The 23,745-nt window shown below is 56.3% G+C and overlaps 2 protein-coding genes across 7 annotated transcripts in view; one reads left to right on the top strand and one right to left on the bottom strand.

Moving 5' to 3' along the window:
* DGKD (diacylglycerol kinase delta) overlaps window positions 1-18,301 on the top strand; it is a gene marked incomplete at its 3' end in the record, with an annotated part of 98,237 nt that extends 79,936 nt beyond the window's left edge. Inside the window, exons 14-30 of one of the 2 annotated variants that reach the window (XM_080690220.1) lie at window positions 32-131; window positions 204-477; window positions 865-1,026; window positions 1,559-1,687; window positions 2,297-2,393; window positions 5,110-5,220; window positions 6,122-6,218; window positions 6,352-6,459; window positions 6,912-7,025; window positions 7,902-8,036; window positions 8,276-8,427; window positions 9,785-9,896; window positions 9,977-10,069; window positions 10,755-10,874; window positions 16,414-16,531; window positions 17,445-17,575; window positions 18,212-18,301. In XM_080690220.1, coding sequence (XP_080546346.1) covers window positions 32-131; window positions 204-477; window positions 865-1,026; window positions 1,559-1,687; window positions 2,297-2,393; window positions 5,110-5,220; window positions 6,122-6,218; window positions 6,352-6,459; window positions 6,912-7,025; window positions 7,902-8,036; window positions 8,276-8,427; window positions 9,785-9,896; window positions 9,977-10,069; window positions 10,755-10,874; window positions 16,414-16,531; window positions 17,445-17,575; window positions 18,212-18,301 — 2,143 coding nt within the window. Of the gene's footprint in view, window positions 1-31; window positions 132-203; window positions 478-864; window positions 1,027-1,558; window positions 1,688-2,296; window positions 2,394-5,109; window positions 5,221-6,121; window positions 6,219-6,351; window positions 6,460-6,911; window positions 7,026-7,901; window positions 8,037-8,275; window positions 8,428-9,784; window positions 9,897-9,976; window positions 10,070-10,754; window positions 10,875-16,413; window positions 16,623-17,442; window positions 17,576-18,211 lie in introns of both variants that reach the window. The other variant, XM_080690219.1, reaches the window with a different exon arrangement.
* Window positions 18,302-22,470: 4,169 nt separating this feature from the next.
* Window positions 22,471-23,745, bottom strand: part of USP40 (ubiquitin specific peptidase 40) — a gene marked incomplete at both ends in the record, with an annotated part of 94,633 nt that continues 93,358 nt past the window's right edge. For all 5 annotated transcript variants that reach the window (XM_080690306.1, XM_080690307.1, XM_080690309.1 and 2 more), the window contains one exon: window positions 22,471-22,579. In XM_080690306.1, the coding sequence (XP_080546432.1) occupies window positions 22,471-22,579 (109 nt within the window). The remainder of the gene's footprint in view (window positions 22,580-23,745) is intronic.

Raw genomic sequence — 23,745 nt, 5'->3', positions numbered from 1 at the left:
GTCCCAGCCTGGCCACCTTTCTGTCCCCCAGAGTGCTTTGCGAGACTGTGAAGGACTTCGTGGCCCGCGTGGGCAAGGCCTATGAGAAGACTCCCGAGAGCTTGGAGGAGTCGGCGGCCATGGCCAAGAAGGTCTGTTGCTGGCCGGGGGAGGGTGTCCTGGCACGCAGGAGCGCACTCTCCATGCCGCTTTGTCCTTTCTAGTGCTCTGTGCTGAAAGAGAAGCTGGACTCCCTGCTCAAGACTTTGGACGACGAGTCGCAGGCCTCGTCCTCTCTGCCCAACCCACCCCCCACCATCGCGGAGGAGGCTGAAGATGAGGATGGGCCGGGCACCGTCTGCAGCTCCGCCGGGGACCGCCTGGTGGGCTCGGCGTGCCCTGCCCGGCCGCAGCTCTTCCGGCCTCGGGAGCAGCTCATGCTGAGAGCCAACAGCCTGAAGAAGGCGATTCGCCAGATCATAGAACACACAGAAAAAGGTACCACGCTTCTGGGAACCCTGTGGCTCCTTTAGGCCGCCACTAGCCGGCCTGTGTCCCCGCGGGGCCTCCGCCTCAGGCCCCTTCCCCACGGCCGCAGCAGGCCTGCTGGTCCTTGCCTGTTCTCAGTTGCTGCGCTTTTCCCTCCGCCTCCCATGCTCAGCCAGCTGCAGCGGTCCATGGCTGACTGCCTGGGCCCTGTCAGTCACCTCCCTCCCTCGCGGCGGCCTCCAGCCTGAGGCCCTCTCCCTGGCTCTTAGCATGAACGTCGTTGCGTGCCATTGCACTGCCATGGGTGAGGTGGCTTTGGAGGAGGAGGGGCCTTGCCACCCGCACACCCTTGGTCATGACCATGACCGCCTGCTCCCGTGCTGTCTCCCTGCCCAGCGGTCGATGAGCAGAACGCCCAGACGCAGGAGCAGGAGGGCTTTGTGCTGGGCCTCTCGGAGGCTGAGGAGAAGAAGGACTCCAAGACAGAGCACAGGGTGTGCCCGCCGCTGGCCCACAGCGAGAGCTGCAGCGTCCTCAAGGGGAGGAGCCACCGCAAAGGTGAGCCGTGCCATGGCGGGCTGAGGTTCCCGACACCTGGCATGCGTGCCGTGGGGAGCTTTGGCGCGCTTTCTCGGCTATAGCAGAGTCATGACCCCGGCCTGTGTCAGCGCCATAGGCGGCTGGCGTGACCTGCAGGGCAGGGAGAGTGCCTGCCTTCCAGGGAGAGCCCTTCCCCTGGACGGAGCCGCACAGGCTCCTATGGGAGGGCCCCGCGCTTGGCGACCTTGAGGTGGTTCTTGCCCAGTACTTGGCCTGTGCGTGGACTGCACCTTTTGCAGCCAGGCTGCCGGGCTGGTCTTTCCCTGTGCCGCCACTGCAGTCGTCGCCCTCCAGGGGACTCTGGGCCCTCAGCGTGGCTCGAGAGCCTCTCCCCTCCCCTTACTTGGGGGCTTTTCTTCACCCCACACTTTGTGCTGCGCTGACTTTGGTGGTTTGCAGCTCTCCTCCCCTTCCAACGCGTCCATCAACTCCCTGGCTCATGGCCAGGATTTTAGCTGAGCGCTCTGAGGGTGTCTGTCCTGTTCCATAGTGTCCAGATCCCCGTGTGAGAAGCTGGTGAGCAAAGGCGGGCTCCCCCCAGGCAGCTCGGCCTCTCTTCCTCCACACTCGGGAAGCCGGGACGGCCTGCCGGCACTGAACACCAGGATCCTGTACCCAAGTGAGTGCCGTGTCTCCGCCACCTGGGTGGGCCCGCGGCCGACCTGGAGAGCTTGGGGGTCCTGGGGAGGATAAGACTTTACAGTTATATGACTTGCAGGGTGTGGTGGCATACACCTGTAATCCCACAGTACTCAGGAGGCTGAGATGGGTAGATTGCAGGTTCAAGACCCTCAACAACTTAGTGAGACACTGTTTAAAAACAAAAACTAGGACTAGGGGTGTATCTCAGAGGTAGAATGTCCCTAGGTTCAATCCCCGGAAATGCGCACAAATGTGCACAGTTTATAAGACCTTGTGAAACCATCCCTTTTGAAGAAGACAGAACATAAATGCCTCCCCGCAGCTTCTCCCGCAGAGCTGCCCAGCCCAGGAAGACACTGCTCAGGTGTCTTAAGTGTTAGTTTCCACAGCTGCTCACGTTCGGTGTTAGTGTATGAACGTGGGGTGGCGGTGGCGACTTTTGACTACTGGTTGTCAGAGTTTGGGCACGCTGTTCGCTGGTTGGGCACGTTCAGTCCTGGCGGGTCCTGCGGGGTGAGTCCGGCCAGTGTCGGCTGAGGCGCCTTGCCCGCAGCTCCCAGCCCCGCCCTCCTCCTCTCACTTGCAGGCGTTCGGGCCGGGATGTCGGGTTCCTTGCCGGGGGGCTCAGTCATCAGTCGCTTATTAATCAATGCCGATCCCTTCAGTGCTGAACCAGAGAACCTGTGAGTATGAGGGCAACCCAGGGCCATTTTGCTGAGAGTGCCGGAGTGTAGGAAATAGTTGACCAGCTGGTCCCTTTCCAGCTGGTGTTAGCTGATGAGGAAAACCTGGATGTTTGAAGGTGTGGCTTAAGGTACGACCCGGCACGTCCTCACAGCCTGCCTTCCGCAGGTCTGTCTGAGGCCCGGGGGCAGGCACGCCAGTGTCCCAGGCTTTCGGCAGGCCTGCCATCTCCCGCTCTCTGTTGTCCCTGCAGAGGCTGTGCCCTGGTGGCCTCCCCAGCCCACCTCATTACTTCCTCCTCCCCACATCTCCTCTCCCTCTGCCTCTCACCCTTCCACACCTCAGCCGCCCTCGTCAGTGGCAGTCCTGGGTCCCTGCTGAGCAGTCCTCTGTGGTGGTCCCCAGGGAGTGCTCCCCACATTGGGATCTTGTGGGAGAGGCTGCGTCGCTGCCCAGTGCTCCATCTGCCCTGCAGGACACGGCCCTCTTCCTCTGCCCAGTTTCTTAGACATTGTGGGCATCTGCCTAGCAGTTTAATGACGCCTTCTTGTCTGCTAGAGACCATTGAAGAAACAAAAGATATTTTTGTAAACCAAAGAACCACATCTTCTAGCTGGCTGATGGCAGGTTCTGGGTGGCTGGGTGCTGGTGGGAGTAGGCTTTAAGTTGCCCACCCATAGTCTCTGGCATGGTTCTCAGAGGCCCCGTGGGTTTGTAAAAGCAGCAGGTTTTTTTAGGGGGGTTTCTACTGGGGGGTGGAACCCAGGGGCTTTTCTACCTCCGGGCTACACTCCCAGACCTATTTTATACTTTATTTGGAAACAGGGTCTCACTAAGGTGCTGAGAGCCTCACTAAGTAGCTGAGGCTGGCTTCCAACCTGTGTGATCCTCCTGTCTCAGCCTCCCAAGTGCTGGGATTACAAGCGTGCCCCACCACGCCCGGCCTAAAAGCAGCACTTAGATTTCAAGTGCTGGCCTGGTGTGGCCACTCCCCGCCCCTGGCCTGTCCGCCTGACTCGCGTGCTCTCCTCCTGAGCAGGGCCGTGGTTGGCGGTCTTCCTGTCGGTCCTCTTTGCTTGCCTCTCCTCAGCTGCAGTCATGGAGGTGGCTGAGCCTGCTTTTCCTTCACCTGGGGAGGCGTGTGCTCTGTCTCCCCATGGTAGCTGCGCCACAGGCTCGTTGTAGGCTGGGCCTGGGAGCCCGTCATCCTGCCTGGCCCTGTGCTTGTCCACCCCTTCCTTCCCTAGTTCCTGTGCGCCTTTATTCTAGATTAGTTCTCTTTTCCCAGGACCTATAAATACTGTCAGTCACATGGTCTTCAGCTTAGAGAATGGGTTCGTTCCAGAACCGTGCTCCTGGCGGGCTGTGAAGCGCTTGAGTTCAGACGTGCCGTTCCGCTTTGGATCAGGCTGCAACAGCTCTTTCAGCTAATGTGTCAGAACTCTGAGCCAGGCAGTGCTCCCAGGCCCTCCTCCCCGCTGAGTTTCTCTGGGAGCTTTCAAGACAGGCTCTTCTTGCTGCGTCCTCGGTGGAGAATCAGGGCCTCCCTCCAGCCACCTGTCTGCGGGTGGGGGGGGGGCTTGGGAGACCCTGTGGCTGTGGGAGGCTCAGTCATGGTAATGGTGTGGGGAAGGGCGAGACCCAGGCCTGGCCAGGCAAGGCACTAGCTAGTCTGGGGTCAGCAAGAAGGGCAAGAGGCTGCTAGGAAGGGACCATGTGTGACCACAGGGTCACGATAGATTTCTTTTTAGTGTGGAGACTGTGTTGGTAGGGCTTTTGAGAAGCACTTTGAGAACTGGAGTCCAGATGTGGGTTTATGCAGATGCAGGTCCTAGTTGTGAGCCTCTGGTGCAGGTGCTCTGGAACAGGCTGGCCTCCGAAGGGTGGGCTGCGTGGCACATGGCGCGCCCTTCTGCACCTGGGTGTATAGCCAAGGAGATAGACACATATGTCCGTGTCGAAGCTTGTGTGCAGCTGCTCATAAAAAATATCCAAAAAGCGAAACAGCACAATACTCATCAGCCACAGAGTGAACTGGCATACCCCTAACGTGGAGTATCATCTGTAGAATGGACAGGTGCCACAGCATGGGTGAACTCTGAAGCCATGCTTCACTCCTGTGAGGTGTCCGGGAGAGGCACATCTCTAGAGACAGGAAGCAGATGAGTGGCGTTCAGGGCTGGAGCACTGCAGCTGTGAGCTGATGCTTCATATGATGGCATGTTCCCAAACTGGCTTTAGAAATGGTCACAGAACTCTCGCCAGGCGTGGTGCACACTTGTAATCCCGCGCTTGGGAGGCAGAGACAGGAGGATCGCGCAGGTTCGAAGCCAACCTCGCTGGCTTAAGAGACCCTGTTTCCAAATAAAATATAAAATAGGTGTAGCCCACTCCCAGACCTTTTTTATATATCTGGGAGGTAGAAGGGTTCTATCCCCAGGACTACCCCTCCAAAAAAAAATGGTTACAGAACTCTGAATGTACTAAAAACCACTGAGTCATCGTGCACTTTAAACTGGTGACTACAATGTGAATTTGATCTCAGTAAAGCTCTTACAAAAGGATAAGGAAAAAGCAGCTTTGAACCCTGAGTTAAAACCCAGCACTGAAGGGGGAGGTGTCAGTTTTGATCTAAGAAATGTCAAGAGGTCAGGAGTCTATGAAACAAAACTGCTGTGCAGGACTGTTGCAATTGATTGAAACTCGCCCTTGCAGAGAGTATTACACGGAGAAGTGTGTCATGAACAACTATTTTGGCATTGGCCTGGATGCAAAGATATCCCTGGACTTCAACAACAAGCGTGATGAGCACCCGGAGAAGTGCAGGTGGGTGCAGCTGGGGGCAGCCGTGGCCGAGCCTCTGGTCCTCTCCAGAGACCCTGTGATTTCGTTGTAGATTCAGCAGAGTAAAGAGCATGCAGGGTGCTGAGGCAGAGGGCGGGAGCAGGCCTGGGTGGCCTGTCAGGAGCAGAAGTGCTGGCCCAGGGTTGGGGGGTCAGCTGGGTTGAGGGTCCCACCAGCAGGCCGGCCCTGGCGTGGACTGGCCTGTGCGATGCTGTGGTAGAGGCGGGATGTGAAGTGCGCAGAAGTCACCACTATGTTCTGTTCATTTCATGGGCGGCCATGCTCCCCAAGCCATCCCCTCCTGCCTCAGCATGCCTGGAGGGCACAGAGGTACTGGGAGCTGGAGATTATTTTCTCCTTTGTGCTTTTCTGCTTCTATGGTAAGCATAATCTTATTTATTTATTATTTTTTTGTAGTACTGGGGATGGAATCCAGGGGCATTTTACCTCCGAGCTACACCCCCAGCCTTATTTTTTATTATTTAGTTTGAAATAGGGTTGCACTAAGTTGCAGAGGCCTCACTAAGTATCTGAGGCTGGCCGTGAACCACGATCCTCCTGTCTCAGCCTCCCCAACGCTGGGATTATAAGCGTGCGCCACCACGCAGCATAACTTTCTAGCCAGAAAGAATTGATGTATATAATTTTTGTGAGGTTCATTTCTTTGCCTTTCAGAGTGTGTTTACTTTCTTGACAAAATGTTACTTTTCAGCAAAACTTCCTGTTGGCACATGTGCCTCTTTGTGTGCCTGTGCAGTATCGAGGCCGTGCCACCTTCGGGCAGGCGTTGCCGTCGCCGGCCCAGCTGCTCCCAGGTGTGGCGGCAGCGGCTCTGCTTACCTGCAGGAGGCCTGTCCCACCTAAGCTTCTCTTCTGTTTCTAGGAGTCGGACCAAGAACATGATGTGGTACGGAGTCCTTGGCACCAAGGAGCTGCTGCACAGAACCTACAAAAACCTGGAGCAGAAGGTCTTGCTGGAGGTGAGTGGAGAGGCCTGCACCCCCTCTGCTGCCGCCTGCGCCGTCTGCTCCGCGGCCAGGGCAGTCGCTGGGAAGAGGGGCAGGCGCGCGCTAAGCAGCTCTGTCTTCTTTCTGCCTACATTATGGTGCTCAGTGTGATGGCCGACCGATCCCCCTCCCCAGTCTTCAGGGAATTGCCGTCCTCAACATTCCCAGCTATGCTGGAGGGACCAACTTCTGGGGGGGCACCAAGGAAGATGACGTACGTATTGGGTGCGGGTGGCTGGGCAGCCAGGGCCACGGTGGAGGGCAGGCCAGCACACGTGGCCAGCGAGGGAGGCTGAGGTTGGCCAGGCCGGTGCCGGTGGGCGGGAGGCTGTGCCAGGAGCCCTGGGCAAGGCTTGTCTGCAGCGGCAGCGGCTGGATGAGGAGAAGTGAGGTCGTGAGGCCCCGTGCCCAGGGCTTGGGAACTTGTCTGAGAACTGTGGGAATGGGTTGTTTGTAGATAAGAATGAGCAAAGAGCAGTGCAGAAGCAGTGTGGGCTATCACAAGCCCTCTGTGCACGCACGCCTGCGCAGTCGCTGTAGAAGCCCCTAGGGCAGCAGATGAGAAAGCGAAGGAAGAGCGGAATCCATGGGGAAGGCCTGCTAGCGCGGAGCACAGGTGTGGGGCGTGTTGGGGACAGGCAGAGCTCAGCCACGCGGGCCTTTCAGACTTTCACAGCCCCGTCATTCGATGATAAGATCTTGGAGGTGGTCGCTGTGTTTGGCAGCATGCAGATGGCTGTGTCTCGTGTGATTAAGCTGCAGCATCACCGAATCGCCCAGGTACTGGCCGGGGCCCCGAGCATCCAGTTGAGCGCCTTCTGGGCCTCACAGCTCTTGGGAGAGGCAGGGAGGGGCTGGGACCTCCCTGGACCTGCTCCTAGTGTAGGGAGTCCAGGAAGGAGGGTCCTTTCCCGGGACCTGGTTGTAGGCTCTGGACGACTGTGCTTTCTGGGTGGGAGCCCTCCCCGCCGGCTATATTTGACATTTAAACTCTCAGGCAGAAACCCAGGTATCTCTGTCAAAACTTGAGCCCACCTGAGCTCTGTGTTCCTTGAAGAGATCCAGGCTGGACTCTGCCCTGTGTCTGCAGGAGCAGGCTAGTCATGGAGCCCGAGTCTCTGGGGTGGAGAGTGGTTGCATCCGCCCGCCAGTGGGCTGGGGCACAGTTGTCATACAGGTGGTGCTGGGGTGTGTATTGAGCCCACCGGCCGGATCTGGGGCCGTAGCTCAGTGGCGAGGCACTTGCCTCGCCTGTGAGAGGCCCTGGGTTTTATCTCCAGCATGCAGAAAACAAAAATGAGTGGGCTGAACCCCGTGCAGGACTGGCCTGTGCTATGCCTGCTTCCAGTGGCAGTCGACTTAAAAGTCCATGTTTTTAGAGTTGTGGAATGTTTTTGTTGGAAGAGGAACAGGACGTCTTTATTCTGGGGTGTTTGCATCTGGCAGCCCTGACACTTCTTATCTGGCTTCTGAAACCCCTTCTCTACACTGGGGTCTCCTGCATTGGCCGCCCTCAGATGCTCAGTAGTCTTGGGGGACAGGCATTGGCCAGGGCAGCCCTTGGGTCCTGACAGTGTTGGCGGTGGGCAGCCGGAGGGCAGGGGTGTGGAGCAGAAGGGCGCGGTGGGGCTCGACTGACAGTGGTGCTGTTTGCAGTGTCGCATGGTGAAGATCTCCATCCTGGGGGCCGAGGGCGTACCTGTGCAGGTGGACGGGGAGGCCTGGATCCAGCCCCCAGGCTACATTCGGATTGTTCACAAGAACCGGGCGCAGACACTGACCAGAGACCGGGTACTGTGGCTGCCTGTGGGAGCCTGGGCGGGGTGCGGGGCGCACCTGTGCACTCCTGAAAGGGGGCCTAGGACTGCCTTTGTTCTCAGATTTCTCTTTAAGACACAAAGATCTCTGGGAAGGCTGCTGCCCCCAAGGGTAAAGGAGTCTTGCCTTTCCTTTGCCGACCACACTCCCCTTCCTGCACCTTGTTTCCCTGTTGACGGTAAGAGACGTGAGTCTGGGCTCTGCTGTCCTAGGCTTTCGAGAGCACCCTGAAGTCCTGGGAGGACAAGCAGAAGTGTGACCTGCCACGCCCGCCGTCCTTCTCACTGCACCCTGAGATGCTGTCTGAGGAGGAAGCCGTCCAGATGGAGCAGTTTGGGCAGGCGGCGGGTGGCCTCATTCACAGGTGGGCGCCGCGGGCTCTGCTCCCTGCACTTCTGGGCTTCCTTGCTGGGCTGCCGCACCGCGAGGGCCGAGCTGCCCCGGGCTGGGCTTTTTGTCCCCTGATCATCTCTCCGAGATTCCTCGGAGTTTGCGTAGACAAAAACCTACAACCCACAGGGATGTTCACAGCCACTTTAAAGCCAGTCCTGGGTTTCTAGGAACAGTCCCTGACTGCCAAGCAGATTTGCACCCTGCTCTTCCATTTATTAAAAGGAAAAGGTGCCTACACACGCGGTGCCTCCTCGTACCTTCCTTTAACAAGTGGCTCCAGGAGTCACTGTGGCCCTTGGCACATGTTCAATACCATCTCCTCTCCCTCCTCCGAGGCGTGCCGCCCCCGTGGCGTGGGCTCCAGCAGGTGGCGCTCAGCCTGCTCACCTCTGCCCTCTGCACTGGTCTCCACGTTCTGTCAGCTGCGTGGGTCACCCGGCAGCGGCACCCCCTCTGGGGCCATGGGCTGGGGTGCTCCTCGGGCTCTCCTCCTCTGCTCGGGCCTCGGATGCGGCCCCGCAGGCCAGAGGCAGCTCTGCACCCGTCCCTGTGCTTCCGCCTCGCTCAGGCATTCTCCGTGCCCTGGGCCAGGCCCTGCACCAGGCTGCCGCCCGGTGGGCTGCTTGCTTTCTGGCCCCGGTAGCGTCCCCGGCCCATGCTGCCCTCTTTCTGAGGGGTTGGTACCTCCGCTGTCCTGGCTTCTTGTCCCTGCCCGGGTTGGTACTTGGCTGGTGACGTCTGTAGTTGGCGCATTCCTTGCCGAGCCACCGAGGTGGCCGAGGAGGGCCGCCCGCGCTGCCTCCCTCTGTCAGGATGGCCGCCCCCTCGGCCTCGCCTCCTGCACTGCTCTGCCCTCGCCACGCAGCCTCCCCGGCTGCACCATCACCTGCCCCGTCCTCCCTGAGAGCTCTCCTGGGGTCTGGCCGAGAGTCCATCATGCCAGGATTGTCCTCTTCAGAGGAGAGTCCAGGTGCAGGCTCCAGCCAGGCCCTGGCTCGCGTGATCTGCGCCTCTGGCCTCTGTGCACGCGCAAGGGCCCGTGTGCAGGGGCCCGTGCTCAGGCTGCTGGCTTCTGGCTGCTGTGGCTGGCGGGGTCTGAGCCTGGTTTGTGCACCGTCCCGGGGAGCGAGGGTCTTGATGTCCCTTTCCTGTAAACACTCCACTCTTGATCAGGCGACTGCCAGTGAAGTCTCCCGGTGCCAGCGGCCATGCCTGTGAGTGGACATCACTGCTGAGCCACAGCTGCCCGCCACACTAGCCCACCTTGTCCATTGGCCTGGTGCCAGGCTGGGCTTGTGGCCTGAGCGTGCTGTGCTTTCTCTCTCTAGCATCCGGGAGATAGCGCAGTTGCACCGAGACATGGAACAGGAACTCGCTCACGCTGTCAACGCCAGCTCCAAAGCCATGGAGCGCGTGTATGGCAAGCCCAGAATGGCGGAGGTACCTAGTCTTCTCAGCCTGCTCCTCCTGGGTTCCGTAGCCCTTGGCCTTAACACAGTTGCACGTGTGATTCCTCCTAGGGGCTGAGCTGCAGCTTTGTCCTGGAGATGGTGAATAACATCCGAGCTCTGCGCAGTGAGACGGAGCTGCTGCTGGCTGGGAAGATGGCCCTGGTGAGTGGACAGGCTGTGTGTGACGGGTTCCAGCCCTGGGGAAGGGGCCTCCCATCTTCTGGCGTGAGTGTGGGCTGGTGCCCTCCCCTGACAGCATCTTAGCTAGGTTGTTTCCAGCAGCCCACCGATAGGATGTACTGTGCGGGCGGGCAGTGTGCTCCTGCCTCACACGAGCGGTGCGGAGCCCCTGTGCCTGAGCTGCTGCCGCCCCACTTAGTCAGCTGGGGCCGGAAGGGAGGGCGGAGCCTCGGAAACTGAATGGCTTACCTTGTATAAAACAAGGACCTGGGAGGTGCTGGGGGGGAGGAGGTGCTCAGTCTCACTTCAAACACCCTGCTGCCTCCGCCTCCTCCTCCGCTTGGCACGAGAGGGAAGAGTGGTCATGTCCGCTCTGTGAAGAGTGGTCCTGTCGCTCTGCGATGGAGGGCGTGCAGGGGAGCTGTAGGCGCTGGCGCCTGCCCTGCTTTCGGGTTTCACTATTTACAGAGCAGATTCCTCCTTCTCGCCTGGTGCTACTTACGAAGGAAGGCTCTGGGTCTACCCGTACCTGTGGCTTCATTTCTGGAAGTCTTTTTATATCAGCGCTCCGAGGAGCTTAGCCCTGGGTCCCGCACCCCCACGCAGCCTCTCCTGGGCCTGGTCTCCCCGCAGTCAACGGCTCTCTCTCTCCCTCCCTCTGGAGCAGCAGTTGGACCCTCCTCAGAAGGAACGGCTCGGGGCTGCCCTCGCTGAGATGGATCGGCAGCTCAGGAAGCTGGCGGACACCCCTTGGCTCTGCCAACCCACAGAGCCCGGCGATGAAGAGGTACGCGGGTCCCAGGCTCGGTGAGATGCCCCGGATGGGTGGCTCTTGCCTTCAGTGCTGGCGTCCGCGCCCTGCAGCGCGGAGTCAAGACTGTTCCATCTCAAGTCCTGGTAGGCTTCCTGAGACTTTTGAAAACACAGTGGAGTGCAGAGAGAGACTTGGCGCGGGGAAGGAGCCAGGGGTGGAGTCGCTAGTAGCTTAATGGCTGGGCACACGCTGTCTTCTCAAACAGGATGGCAGGCCTGGCTGGCAGGTAGGAAGGAGGCAGAGCCAGCCACGTTGTCTGCCCCGGTGTGGACGTGTCATTGGATAATGGCAGACTCTTGGTCTGTTCTTGATGTGCAGAGTTGGTGTGCCCCGTGCCCCACGCACACTTCTGTACGTATTCTGTACTCCCAGCTCGCTCAGATCTCATGGCTGGTATGGATGGGCCCCAGGACATTGTGCCCAGGATGGAAGCAGCTGGTCTCGGTGGACAGACAGGAGAGGGCGGTGGTGGACGAGCACATGCCCTAGGCTGCCCCTTGCCTTCCCGCCTCTCAGGGACGGGCTTGACCAGGGCTGGGCGCACAGGCCAGCTGCTCTGCAGGAGCATGGGCACTGCCGCTCAGTCTGCGGGGACCTTGGCAGCAGCCGGCGAGGCTGCAGAGGGGGCGGCAGGTCATGTCAGGTTTTGCTATAACAGGACAAAAGCAGCTCAGCAGAATTGGTCAGTTAGTTGGCTGTAAATGTGAAAAAAAATGCTTGAAATTGCCAGGGTGACTATATCCAACAGCTTCAGCAGGTGCTTAGCCTTACAATCCCAGCTCTGATGATCACAGTCGAAGAGGACGTTGCGGGGCTGAGCAGGACCTGGGCGGGGTGAGAGCACGCCAACAGCTCCTTTTTCTTTTTCTTTTTCTGCAGTGCTAAAGAGCAACCGAGGCACACTACCACTAGTCACATCCCTGGCCCCTTCTAATTTTTGAGACAGGCCTTGCTAAGCTTCCCAGGCAGCCTCAGACCTGCTGCCTCAGCCTCCTGTGTAGCTGGAATTTCTGTGCACACAGAGCGGGCAGGCTTCATGGTGCTAGCTCAGATTCCTCCTTCAGGTAGAAGAAAGTAAAAAATAATGCTCTTGGCTTTGATAATTAGAGAAATGTAGAGTCAGATGTATTTTAAAAGCTTAAAGGAGCCGGGCATGGTGGCGCACGCTTGTAATCCCAGCATTTGGGAGGCAGAGACTGGAGGATCTTGTTCACGGACAGCCTCAGGTACTTAGAGAGGCCCTTCACAACTCAGTGAGACCCTGCTTCGAAAATAAAGAGACTAAAAGCTAGGGCTGGGGGAGTGGCTCGGAGGTAGAAGGCCCCTGGGTTCCATCCCTGGTACCGCAAAAAACAAAACAAAAAATAAAAACAAACTTCATCTGTTGTGGCAGATGCCTATAATCCCAGTGCTTGGGAGGCTGAAATGAAGAATGGCAAGTTTGAGGCCGGCTTTGGTAACTTAGTGAGACCCTGTTTTAAAACTTAAAAAAAAAAAAAGGCTAAAGGCTAAAGGTATAGTTCAGAGGTAGAATGATGAATGCTTTCTGAGTGTCAAAAAAAAATGCTTAAAGGTAGCTTCTAATAGAATTAAGAATATCTATCCAGATAATTATACAAGATAAAATATATTCTAAATTGTGTAAGAAAATAAGGGACTAGCAAGAATGTCGCCAACAACACAAAAATAAAAGAATAGAAATGACATGTCTTCCTGTTAAGAGCAAATTATTCTTAGAGTGTGTAAAACAAAACAAAAACCGTAGCTGGATGTGTCGGCACACACCTGTAATCCCAGAATTAGAGGCTGAGACTGGTCACAGGCTCCGACTAGTCTTAGCGACTTAGTGAGACTTTGAGCAACCTAGCAAGACACCATGTCAGAGTTAAAAATAAAAAGGACTAGGGCATAACTTGGAGGTAGAAGGCCCCTGGGTTCAGTCCTCAGCATCACCAAAGGCAAAACACAACAAAACACACAAAAACCTAACATTGTTCTCAAGAGCTCTGTTTTCTCTCCTCTACTCCCAATGAAAAACTGACAAGACAGATTAAAGTGAAAAAACAAAAAGTCCAAAGCAAACAGTGCACACGTACCTTGACCTATGGCGGGGTCACGTTCCTGTTGAAAACACACCTCATACCTAACCAACTGAACACCACAGCTTGGCCTGGCCTCTCTTAAATGTGCTCAGAACATTCATGTTAGCCTGTAATTGGCCAAATTATCTAATATAAAGTCCATATGTGTGTGCGGAGATACTGGGGATTGAACCCAGAGGCATTTGTGCCTTTGAGTTCCAACCCCAGCCCTGTTTTTATTCTTTATTTTGAAAGTGTCTCGCTAAGTTGTAGAGGGCTTCACTAAGTAGCTGACTGCAAACTTGCAATCCTTTCTCAGCCTCACAAGTACTGGGATTACAAGTGTGGGCCATCATACCTGGCTTAAAGTCCATTTTTATTTATTTTATTTATTTTTTACGGGTTTGAGGATGGAACCCAGGGGCATTTGACCTCCGAGCCACACCCCCTTCCCTACTTTTTATTCTTTATTTTGAAACAGGGTCTCACTAAGTTGCAGAGGGCCTCACTAAGTAGTTGAGGCTGTCTGCGAACCGCAATCCTCCGGTCTTAGCCTCCTGAATGCTGGGATTACAAGTGTGCGTCACCACATCCGGGTAAAGTCAATTTATAAATAAAGTGCCAAATCTCTCATGAAGTTGAAAACTGTACTGAAAGCAAAACATAAACTGGTTGTATGGGTATGCTTTTGTACCACCATAAAGTTGAGACATCCTGAATCAAACTGTATTAATGCAGAAATGGAACTGCGAAGTCGGGCGCGGTGGCACACGCCTGTGATCCCAGCATTCGGGAGGCTGAGGCCAGAGGATCATGGTTCCCGAACAGTCTCAGCTGTTTAGTGAGGCTCCCTGCAACTCAGTGAGAGTCTGTTTCAAAATAAAGAATAAAAAGTAGGGTTGGGGGTATAGCTCAAAGGTAGAATGGCCCTGGGTTCCATCCCCAGTAACACACATACACACACACCAAAAAAAAAAAAAAAGAAAGAAAGAAAGAAAGAAAGAAAGAAAGAAAGAAAGAAAGAAAGAAAAAGAAAGAAATGGAATTGCATACCCAGGATGATGAATCATAAAAAGAGGAGCAGTTTATAAGAAAAATAGGTTATGTAGAATTTATTATTTTTTTTAACAGTTCTGGGGATGGAACCCAGGGGCATTCTATCTCTGAATACTCCCAGCCCTATTTTTAATTCTTTTTTTTCTGTTTTCTTTCTTTCTTTTTTTTATTTTTTGGTGGTACTGGGGTTCCTGGAAATCCTTCTACCTCTGGGCTGCACTCCCAGACCTATTTTTATATTTTTATTTGGAAACAGGGTCTCTTAAGCCAGCGAGGCTGTTCGAACCAGCGTGATCCTCCCGTCTCTGCCTCCCACGTGCGGGTATTACAAGTGTGCGCTACCACGCCCGGCCCTATTTTTAATTATTTGGCAGCGGGTTCTCACTAAGTTGCACAGGGCCTAAGTGAGTGAGGCTGGATCACGAACCACAGTCCTCCTGTCTCAGCCTCTCAAATGCTGGGATTACAAGTGTGCCCACCACACCTGGCTTGTGTACAATCTCCACAGTCATAAGACTGTGCTAAGTAAGCATCTAAATGAGTTCTTTAAAAAGCATGTTTTTATAAACTTCCAGTGTGTGGAATTTTTTGATTATAATTTTTTTTTTTTTTTGGTGGTACTGGGGTTCCTGGAAGCCCTTCTACCTCTGGGCTACACTCCCAGACCTATTTTTACATTTTTATTTGGAAACAGGGTCTCCTAAGCCAGCGCGCGCGGCTGGCTTCGAACCTGCGCGATCCTCCTGTTTCTGCCTCCCAAGCGCGGGGATTACAAGCGTGCGTCACCACGCCCGGCTGATTACAATTTTTTAATTCCACCAAGCATGGTGGCATAAGTTTGTAGTCTCGGTACTTGGGAGACTGAGACAAGAGGATTGCAGATTTGCAGCCAGTCTCAGCTACATAGTGAGGCCCTTCACAACCTAGACCTTGTTTCAAAGTAAAGAATAATATAGGGCCAGGGGTATAGATCAGAAGTAGAATGCTTCTAGGTTAGATCCCCTAGTACCACAAAAGTAAATAAGTAATTTTGTTATTCCTAGCTTAATTTCACTGTGCTATGATAGCACTAGTATGCTACTAGTTCTTTAACTTTATTGTGACCAGCTGAATGGCCCAACAGGTGGTTAATTTTTATAAATGTACCTTGTATGCAGTTGTGTAGTTTACTTCAAGTCTGTATTTAGTTTTTTTTCTTGATCTATCAAATACTATTTAACTCTTTTTTTTTTTCCCTTTTCTGGTGGTACTGGGGGTGGAACCCAGAGGCTTTCTACCTCCAGACTATACTCCCAGACCTATTTTATACTTTATTTGGAAACAGAGTCTCATTAGGTTGCTGAGAGCCTCACTAAGTAGCTGAGGCTGGCTTCGAACCTGTGTGATCCTCCTGTCTCAGCCTCCCAAGTGCTGGGATTACAAGCGTGCGCTACCACGCCCGGCTATACTATTTAACTCTTGATCAGGTTATAGATGTCTGCTAATCTTTGTGTGACCTTGTATATATGACTGCTTTATATACTGTGCACCAATGTTATTGGGTACGCAGGTTTTACCATATGTAGTGACCTTTTCATCATTAAGTAATTCTTTTCACCTTCAAGTAACTACTTAGGAGCATATGCCTGTACTCCTAAGCTTTCTCTGGGGCATGTCTCAGAAATGGCATATCACAGAGTGATATACTGTAACCTGCGCACTCCCTGGGAGCACTCTGTAGAGGTGGCTGCTGCCGCTGACTGCCAAGAACAAGGGCCGGCTCACTGCTCACTGCCCCACCACAGGTGTCTATCCCAAGGGAAGAATGCAGAGTGCAGGAAAAGCCCGGTTCACATAGGTAACTTTTTTTTTTTTTTTTGGTGGTACTGGGGTTCCTGGAAGCCCTTCTTCCTCCGGGCTACACTCCCAGACCTATTTTATATTTTTGAAACAGGGTCTCCTACGCCAGCGCGGCTGGCTTCGAACCTGCGCGATCCTCCTGTCTCCGCCTCCCAAGCGCGGGGATTACAAGTGTGCGCCACCACGCCCGGCCACATAGGTAACTTTTAAAATGAGTAGCCAGAAGCTTAGCAATCAAGAACTAGAAGATTGTGTAAATAATTTAATAGTCTTTATATGCTGACATATACTAATATTTAAATATTTGCAAAACATTAATTATATGAAAAATACCCATCTTATAAAGTGAAAAAAGAATATAAAAATAGATGGTATGATCACTTAAGTCACGCTTCAAGGCATTAAAATCCATAACACAAATTCGAGTGGGACCGGCGAAGACCAGCCTGCCTTCCTAAACCTGCTGCCTCCCCGAGACACACGCGGCCTTCAGAATTTGGAGTCTAATTCTCAGTGTTTCTTATTCTCCCTGACAGAATGTGATGCTGGATCTTTCTAAACGCAGCCGCAGTGGTAAATTCCGCCTCGTGACCAAATTTAAAAAGGAAAAAAGCAACAAGAGCAAAGAAGCCCAGAGCAGCCTGGGAGCCCCGGGTACCGCCCTCTCCTGCGTGTGTCTGGCTGCGGCCAGCGGCCCCGGCCCCCAGCTCTCCTGGTCTCTGCTTTCTCCCTTGATCCCTGCTCCGTGACCTCCAGTCCTGTGGCTGCACGAGTCTGTCCGTAGCTACAAACCACACCTGCGCTTGCCTTCCCTCTCGTCCGGTCCCGGCTGAATGTCGTTCCCCGCTCAGATGTGCTCTCCGTGCCCGTGGAGACTCTGGGGCCCTGGGACACAGCTGCCTGCCCTGAACTGGGGTGGAGGTGGGGAGGACAGCAGAGGTGACGAGACAGACCTGGAGACGCAACTCTGGACTCAGCCGTGCTGGGTCCCTTCTCGCTTGCTCCTGATAGGCTGCTGATTCTGGTTAATCCGTTCATTGATCAGGCTTCCTGAGCTGGGAGCCCCAGGCCACCAGTGATTGAGGTGATAAAATCAGTAGAAAGTGGCCCTAAGGGACAGCTCCCCTTTGGGTCAGTAAGTGGGGCCTAAGGTCTGAAGGGCGGCTCTGCGCACCAGGGCTGTCTCGCTCTGCAGCGGGCCCAGCTTGGGTTTTGGGGGTGGTGCTTACCACCATTCAGGGCAGTTGTCTTGATTTTTCTTTGCATGTTTGTCCAGAAATTGGGTTTCTCTTAATGATAATGGCTCTCAGCTCTGCATGTCTCCCTTCCTGCTGTGGTGCACTCTGAGCCTGATCACGCGCTGCTGAGCCACACAGATGCTGCCCTCACGCTGGGTGTGGAGGTGCGGAGCTCACCTGTGGCTCACCGGCAGGAACAGGCTAGCATGGCTGCGGGCCCTCCGGGGAGCTGCCCTCCGCTGCCTGTGCTGGGTGGCGGGTGCGGCCGCTCTCGCTGTGCGCCTGGGCTCTGGGCACTCACTGCACTCGTGCTCTTCCGTCTCCGACAGTTCACCTCTGGGGGACAGAGGAGGTTGCTGCCTGGCTGGAGCACCTCAGTCTCTGTGAGTATAAGGACATCTTCACGCGGCACGACATCCGGGGCTCCGAGCTCCTGCACCTGGAGCGGAGGGACCTCAAGGTACTTCCCAGGCGCCCTCCGGAGCCGCCGGCTCCCACACAGCTCCTCCGCCTGCCTCCCCCGCGCCAGCCGCCACTCCTCAGTTCTTGTCAGGCCTGCCTTTCTGTGCACTGACGGTCAGGTTTGCTGCCTCTGGCCGTCGGCTGTGGAGGCTGCGCTGCCACAGGGAGGCCTGGACTCCCCCACGGGACAGGGACTCTGAAGGCCAGGCACGGGCTGGCGAGGCCGCGTCACACATCCAGCCGAGGCGCTCAGGTTGAGGTGGCAGCTGGCCCCGTGCCCACCTGAGCGCAAGGTGGGCGCCTGTCTGCCCCACACTCAGTCTCCAGGCCGGGCAGGCAGGGAGGGCGGGCCGCCTGGGTCGTCACTGGCCGAGCCCGAGGGGTGAGAGGCCACCGGGATCCGTGACAGTGCTGCTCCCGGCCCACGCTCCGTCTCTGTTCTGCGGGTCGTTCTTGACGTTAGCGCGTTTGTAGCCGAGGAGCGGTGTCGGGCCTGTGCGTGTGACGTGCCATTTCCATCCTGCGCCATGGTCTGTCATTTCGCCCTGTCCGTTCGGAGAGCTGAGCGGGGAGGCCGTAGAGCCCTCCGGCCGGCGCCTTCCTGGGGTCCATGGTGCTGTCCTCTCCGTTGCAGGACCTCGGCGTGACCAAAGTGGGCCACATGAAGAGGATCCTGTGTGGAATCAAGGAGCTGAGCCGGGGCGCCCCTGCCGCCGAGGCCTAGCCTCTGCCTTCTCGGCCTGCGTCCTCCGCTCCTCCCGCGACTGAGCCCGGGCACACCGCCTCGCGGCCCTGGCCCCTCATGGTGCTACTCCCTCCAGCAATGGCAGGAAGCCCCTCCGACACCTGTTCGGAAGGGCTCGGGAGCCTGGAACATACCAACACAGCTACCTTTGACATGCCGCCTGTCCGGCTCGGGTCCCTTGGGCAGCAAGTGTCCTGCCCACTCTCAGCTGCCGCTGACCTGTGTCACGGGCCACAGGGACCTGGTGGCGTCTGGTGTCCCAGGCCCTGGGCACTACTGCAGAATGCCCGCCCAGGCCGCGCCGGCATCGGCCTGGGGGCCCCTCCGGGCATCCTCAGGTGGCCACGCGGTTGCCCCCGCCTGCCCTGGCTGGCTCTAGCAGCATGTGGGCCCAGCCCTTGCGGTCCACACTGGAACATCGTGCCTGAAGCCACCTGTGGGCCTGCGCAGCAGCCCCGCACGGCAGCCACTGCTATCGTCCCGTTTCTTCATAAGGTTTTTAAGAACGTCGTGCACTTCTCTGGTTTGAGAGTGGCTCGTCCATATTTGTAGTCCTACTCGTTTTAATCTGATATGAAGAGAAGAAAGACCCTCTTGCTTCAGCCCCGCTAGTGCTGGCGCTGTCCTGGAGCCAGAGGCCCTCCTGCTGCTCCGTCCTCTTCTGCATCCGGAGCTGTGGCGTGCGGACGTCCCTGTGGGACGGCGCCGTCTCGCGGCACGAGAGGGTGCGGGCTGCTCTAGTGCTGTGGGCTGGGGAAAGGCAGGACAGGACGGGTAGGCGCAGGCTGGGCCCTTCCCGTCAGGTGGCCCAGAGTCTGACCCTGTGGAGGCTGACTTGGTGGTCAGCTACTCCTTCCCCACCTGTCCTTGCGCTCCAACACTGGGCAGGGCTGGCTCTGAACCAGCAGGTGGCGGTGGCAGTGCCAGTGGGCAGGAGCAGGGCCATGTCCTTGGGCACAGTCCCCAGCCGGGGGCCTGGTCTTCGCTGCCTGGGCTCTGCTCTCCCCATTCACAGGGACTTGTGACCTGGCCTGAGAACAGGTTTATACCCAGCCCAGGTGTGAGGAGGGTGGCCAGGCTCTGGCTCCAGGGAAGGGAAGGCAGCACAGTGGCTGTGGATGGGGCTCCTGTGGACCTGCAGGTGGGGTTGACGGCTGACGGTGCTTTACCTGGCATCCATTCTGCAGCCCCTCACACCCCCAGTGGACATGGGTAGGTTCTCTGTAGTCAGGGGCACCCCCGTGGGAGATGCCCACTGTGCCCTGCCCCGGGCCTGGGTCCACTGACAGGGTTGCCCGTGCCTGTGCACGTGGGCCCTCGAGCTTTGTGGGGAAATGACTGCCCCCTTCCCAGCTTTGTTTCCCATCACACTCTGACAAAGGTCAGGAGACAGGGTCGTCTGGCCTCAGGAGCCACAAAGGAGGTGACAGACTTGTGCCCATGGTACCTGCTGGCCCAGGTAGAGCCGGTTCTGGTCCAGGTCGGACCTTTGGTGAGGAGGGGACGTGAGAAGCAGGCCACCTCCGTCCTCAGTCCTTCCTGTGGGAAAGCCCTGGTTGGTGTCGGGTTGGAAACAGCACTGCTTACTCAGAAGCCATTTTTCGTATTCTCACAAGGGAAGGGACCAGCGTGAGCACTGTAGGAAGCTGCCGCAGCCTGTGACCACACATGGTGCGTGCCCTTGGTTGCCCTGCGTGTCTTTGCCAGCTGTTCTCAAACTCCAGGGCCCCACGTTTCTATGTAGAGGAGGATCTATGTAGAGGAAGGATCTCAGTCCTAGAGAAAAGGTTTTGTGCCCGTGCCTGGGGCTCCCCCCCTCATATTTATAATCTTAATTTATACAGTGACCACCCGAAAGCAGATGCTTCTTGTATTGTAATGTACATAGTCCCTGCCAGAGAGTTGTAAATAGTTGTTCTGTGTATAATAAACAAGTCTGCTTTTGGTCTTCCCAGTCAGAGTCCCTGTCGTCATTCCTTGCACTTTGACAGAAACTACCAGTTGCTAAAACTGGATGAATGTTTTTCAGCTGCTCTAAAAATAGGTTGAATTGTTGGCTGAAAATGAAAACAGAAAGCCGTTGTATTCCTCAGGGGCGTATTCTTTATGGCCTGCTGGGCTACAGATGCTGCGAGGAGGTGGACAATTGGACAGCTCGCCTGGAGTGCAAGGCCGTGGCTCTGCGCCCTCCTCCTCCCTGAACTGCAGCGAGCTCAGGGCCAGATCACACTCCTAGACGCGCCGTAGCAGTTTGTCCAGCCCACTAGGGTCATGCTTTGGAGGGGTGCGCCCCGGCCAGGTAGGGCGGAGGGCAGTCGTCAGGGCCCTGGCAGTTGAGTCTGCTCCAGAGGGGCCGAGGTCTGCAAAGCACAGCTGCGGATCATCAGACACTCTTGCCCCTCCCTGTTTTTGCCAGAATAATGTCACAGTTGAATAAACGTGTTTCCTGCAGCTCAGTGCCCTGACCGGTCCCGTCCCCTACAAGGAAAAGAACCAGAAGACAGCCAGTTTCTTCCAGTACAACCTTTCCCATGAGTCCGGATTTATTTAACACTAAAACATACTTCTATTATTTCCAGGGCAGCACTGATCCACATTTCTAAATGGAAACCGCTTACCCTCTGCAGTTGGCGTGGGAAGAAAAGGCACAAACATTTCAAGCAAGCAGAACACGACGCCATCTGTGTATGACAGACACTGAGGGCTGCAACTTTAAAGTGCTTTAGTTTTTTTTCTTAACAAAGCCTTAGAGCTTTCTTCCTCTTTACTCCCCAATTAAAAAATAAAAATGGAGGGAAGCAGCGCCAGCCAGCAGCGAGGTGCGGGCGCCCTCTGCTGGCCGGCGTGCCGCCCGTCACCCTTGCTCGCTTGGCTGCTGGCGAGGTTTGCTGAGGTCTCTGGCTTTTTGAAAGCAAAGGGTTTCAGTTATTAGGTCAGTATTTTATTACTTTGAGATGGGATAAACAGATACACTAAGGAAATGCCAGTTACAGTACAAGCACAGCCTACACACAACAGGGCTGGCCAGACCGCGTGAACCGGGCCGTTTCAGTGTCATCAGCGCCCAGTGTCGGGAGGACGGCGCGCGTGGCGGCTCCTGAGGCGCGCTCAGTGTTGCAGAACTGAGCGACTTGCTGGTCCACGTCCAATGTCTGAAAGCAGCGAAGACACTGACACAGTTCAACACAGACGCGGACAAACGAACAAGAGATGAAGGGTTCTTGTTAATGGTGCTGGGAGGACAGAGATGGCAGGGCTGCCTGCGGAGTGAAAGGCGCCCTGGCACAGCACGGGAGCCGTGAGCGAGGCCCGGCCCCCATCTCAGCTCTGCAGATCGGGGTAACAGGGCTGACGGCCACCAGGTGAGCGCACCCCACCTGGAGTGCAGGGAGGCTTCGCTCTCACCCTGCGCCCTTGGCGTGGTCGTGGGAGCACCACACCTGGATATTGGGCAGTCAGGAGATCTTACTTTACACTTTCATCTGTTTTAGTTGAGCCTGCCTAGAACAACTGGGAGCCCGCGAGTGTGGCAGCGTGTCGGCCGCCTCCTGGCGGGCTCCCGGGGGGAAGCAGGGTACGGCGAGCACCCAGGGGGCGCTCAGGCGGTGGCCGCCCTGCTGAAGCCCTGCACAGCGCAGCTGACCTTGGGGGACTTGGCACTTCAGAACCTGTTTTAACTAAGCCCAAGGGCCGCATGTCAGTGACGCCAGCACCTCGGGGGTGAAGCAGAAGGCGCAGGCTGCCTTTCAGCCCTGTGCAAGGTCAGGGCTGGCGACCAGCGGTCATTGGGCAGGGTAAGAGGAGACGAAAATGTGTTTTAGACAATTTGTCTGATTTGAACAACCTGCCATTTTGTCCATACCTGTGTTAGCGCACAAGTAGTAAACTTTTTGGAAAAAGGCCACTGGGGTCAGGCGTAGTGTGAGGGCAACACCTGGTGGCTCCTGCAGTCTCTGGGTCTGCGTGCGCTTGCCTGGCCCGAGGGCAGCCGTCCCTTTGTCAGAGCGAAGCTGAGGGCGAGGGGTTTGAGCTGTGCAGGCAGCAGCTTGCCCAGCCCAGCCTGCCGCGCCAGCTTCCTTGGCCCTGGTGGGCCAGCTGTGTCCAGAGCGCAGAGCCCGGGGCCTGGGCGGGCGGGTCCCTCTCCAGTGCTATCTGAAGCTCCCCACATGGATTGATAGAGAAGCTTCTGATTTTCGGGGCCGGGCGGGTGACCCCGCGCTGGATACATCGCTGCTCTGGATGCCAAGGGCTTCTCGGCTGTGGAGAGACAAAGACCGTCACTGGCTCTGAGCCGTGGATGCCCAGGCCAAAGGCTGGAGACTGGATCCCAAACACTTGAAGCACGGACAGGTGTGTCCCAGCCCTGCAGAGGACCCTGACCAACAACAGCGGCCCACGCCCGTCACCGCCTCTGGGTCTCTTCTGCTTGCTGGGAGCAGTTGTCTCACAGCTGAGTAACATTTTCCCCCTCACTTTTTAACCTGAAGTATCACATTGACAGTTCACACAAATCATACACAACTCCACGAATCATTATACGTGTTCACATCTGTGTGGCCTGACGCCGCTTCCTGAGCCTTGGGTCCCATCCTGAGAACCACCGCTCACTCCTGCCTGCAGCTGTGTTTCCACTGCCTGTGACACACGCAGTGCTGTGGCCTGGCTTCCTTTGCTCACGTTATGTGTGTGTATGTGTAACTCAGCTCTGTCCTACTGCTGAGCAGCAATTTGACTAGGCCAGGACTAGCCGCTAGAGTGAGCCGTGGTGCCCCAGCTGTCCTGGCACGCTGTGTCTGCGCTGCACGGGCCTCGGAGGGGGCTGCTGGGCCGTGGAGCGCATAGTTTGCCACAGGAGACACTGCCTGTTTTCCAAGGTGGTTTGCCAAGTCCACACGCACCAGCAGGGACACCGGGTCCTCTCTGGCCGGCAACAGTGGTGTTCTCAGCCGTGGTGGGTGTGCAGTAGTGTGAATTTGTATTTCCTCCGCGGGTGAACGTGAGAGCTTGTCTGTTGGCAAGAAGCTTGCACTTCCTTTCCTGCAAACCCTCAGTGTGCTGCCCACCTGCGCTGGCATCAGCCTGCCGTTACTTATTTGCGAGCACAATTCTGCCATCCCCAAGGCCCCTCCCCGTGACCCGCAGAACTGCCCCCCCGCCAGGCCCTCAGCTATGGGCACAGACACCCTGCGAGGTGGGGGTCTCAGCACCCAAGTAGGGTCCACAGGAAACCTCTGCAGCGATGAAGGGAGGCCTGCTCTCTGGAAGGGTGCGCAGGGGCAGTCATGGTCCCCGGGGAGCGGCTTTTCAGTAGGCTCTTTCGGTGGTGTGAGTTTGGAAGTATGTGACTTTGTCTCCCAAAAAATATATGAAATGAAACAATGGGTCCATCCTGGGGCCACCAGGCCACAACTGTCTGTCACCAG

Source organism: Muscardinus avellanarius, assembly GCF_963383645.1.
Source record: "Muscardinus avellanarius genome assembly, chromosome: 2".
NCBI classification, from domain to species: Eukaryota; Metazoa; Chordata; class Mammalia; order Rodentia; family Gliridae; genus Muscardinus; species Muscardinus avellanarius.
This window is presented reverse-complemented; position numbering and strand designations above follow the sequence as displayed.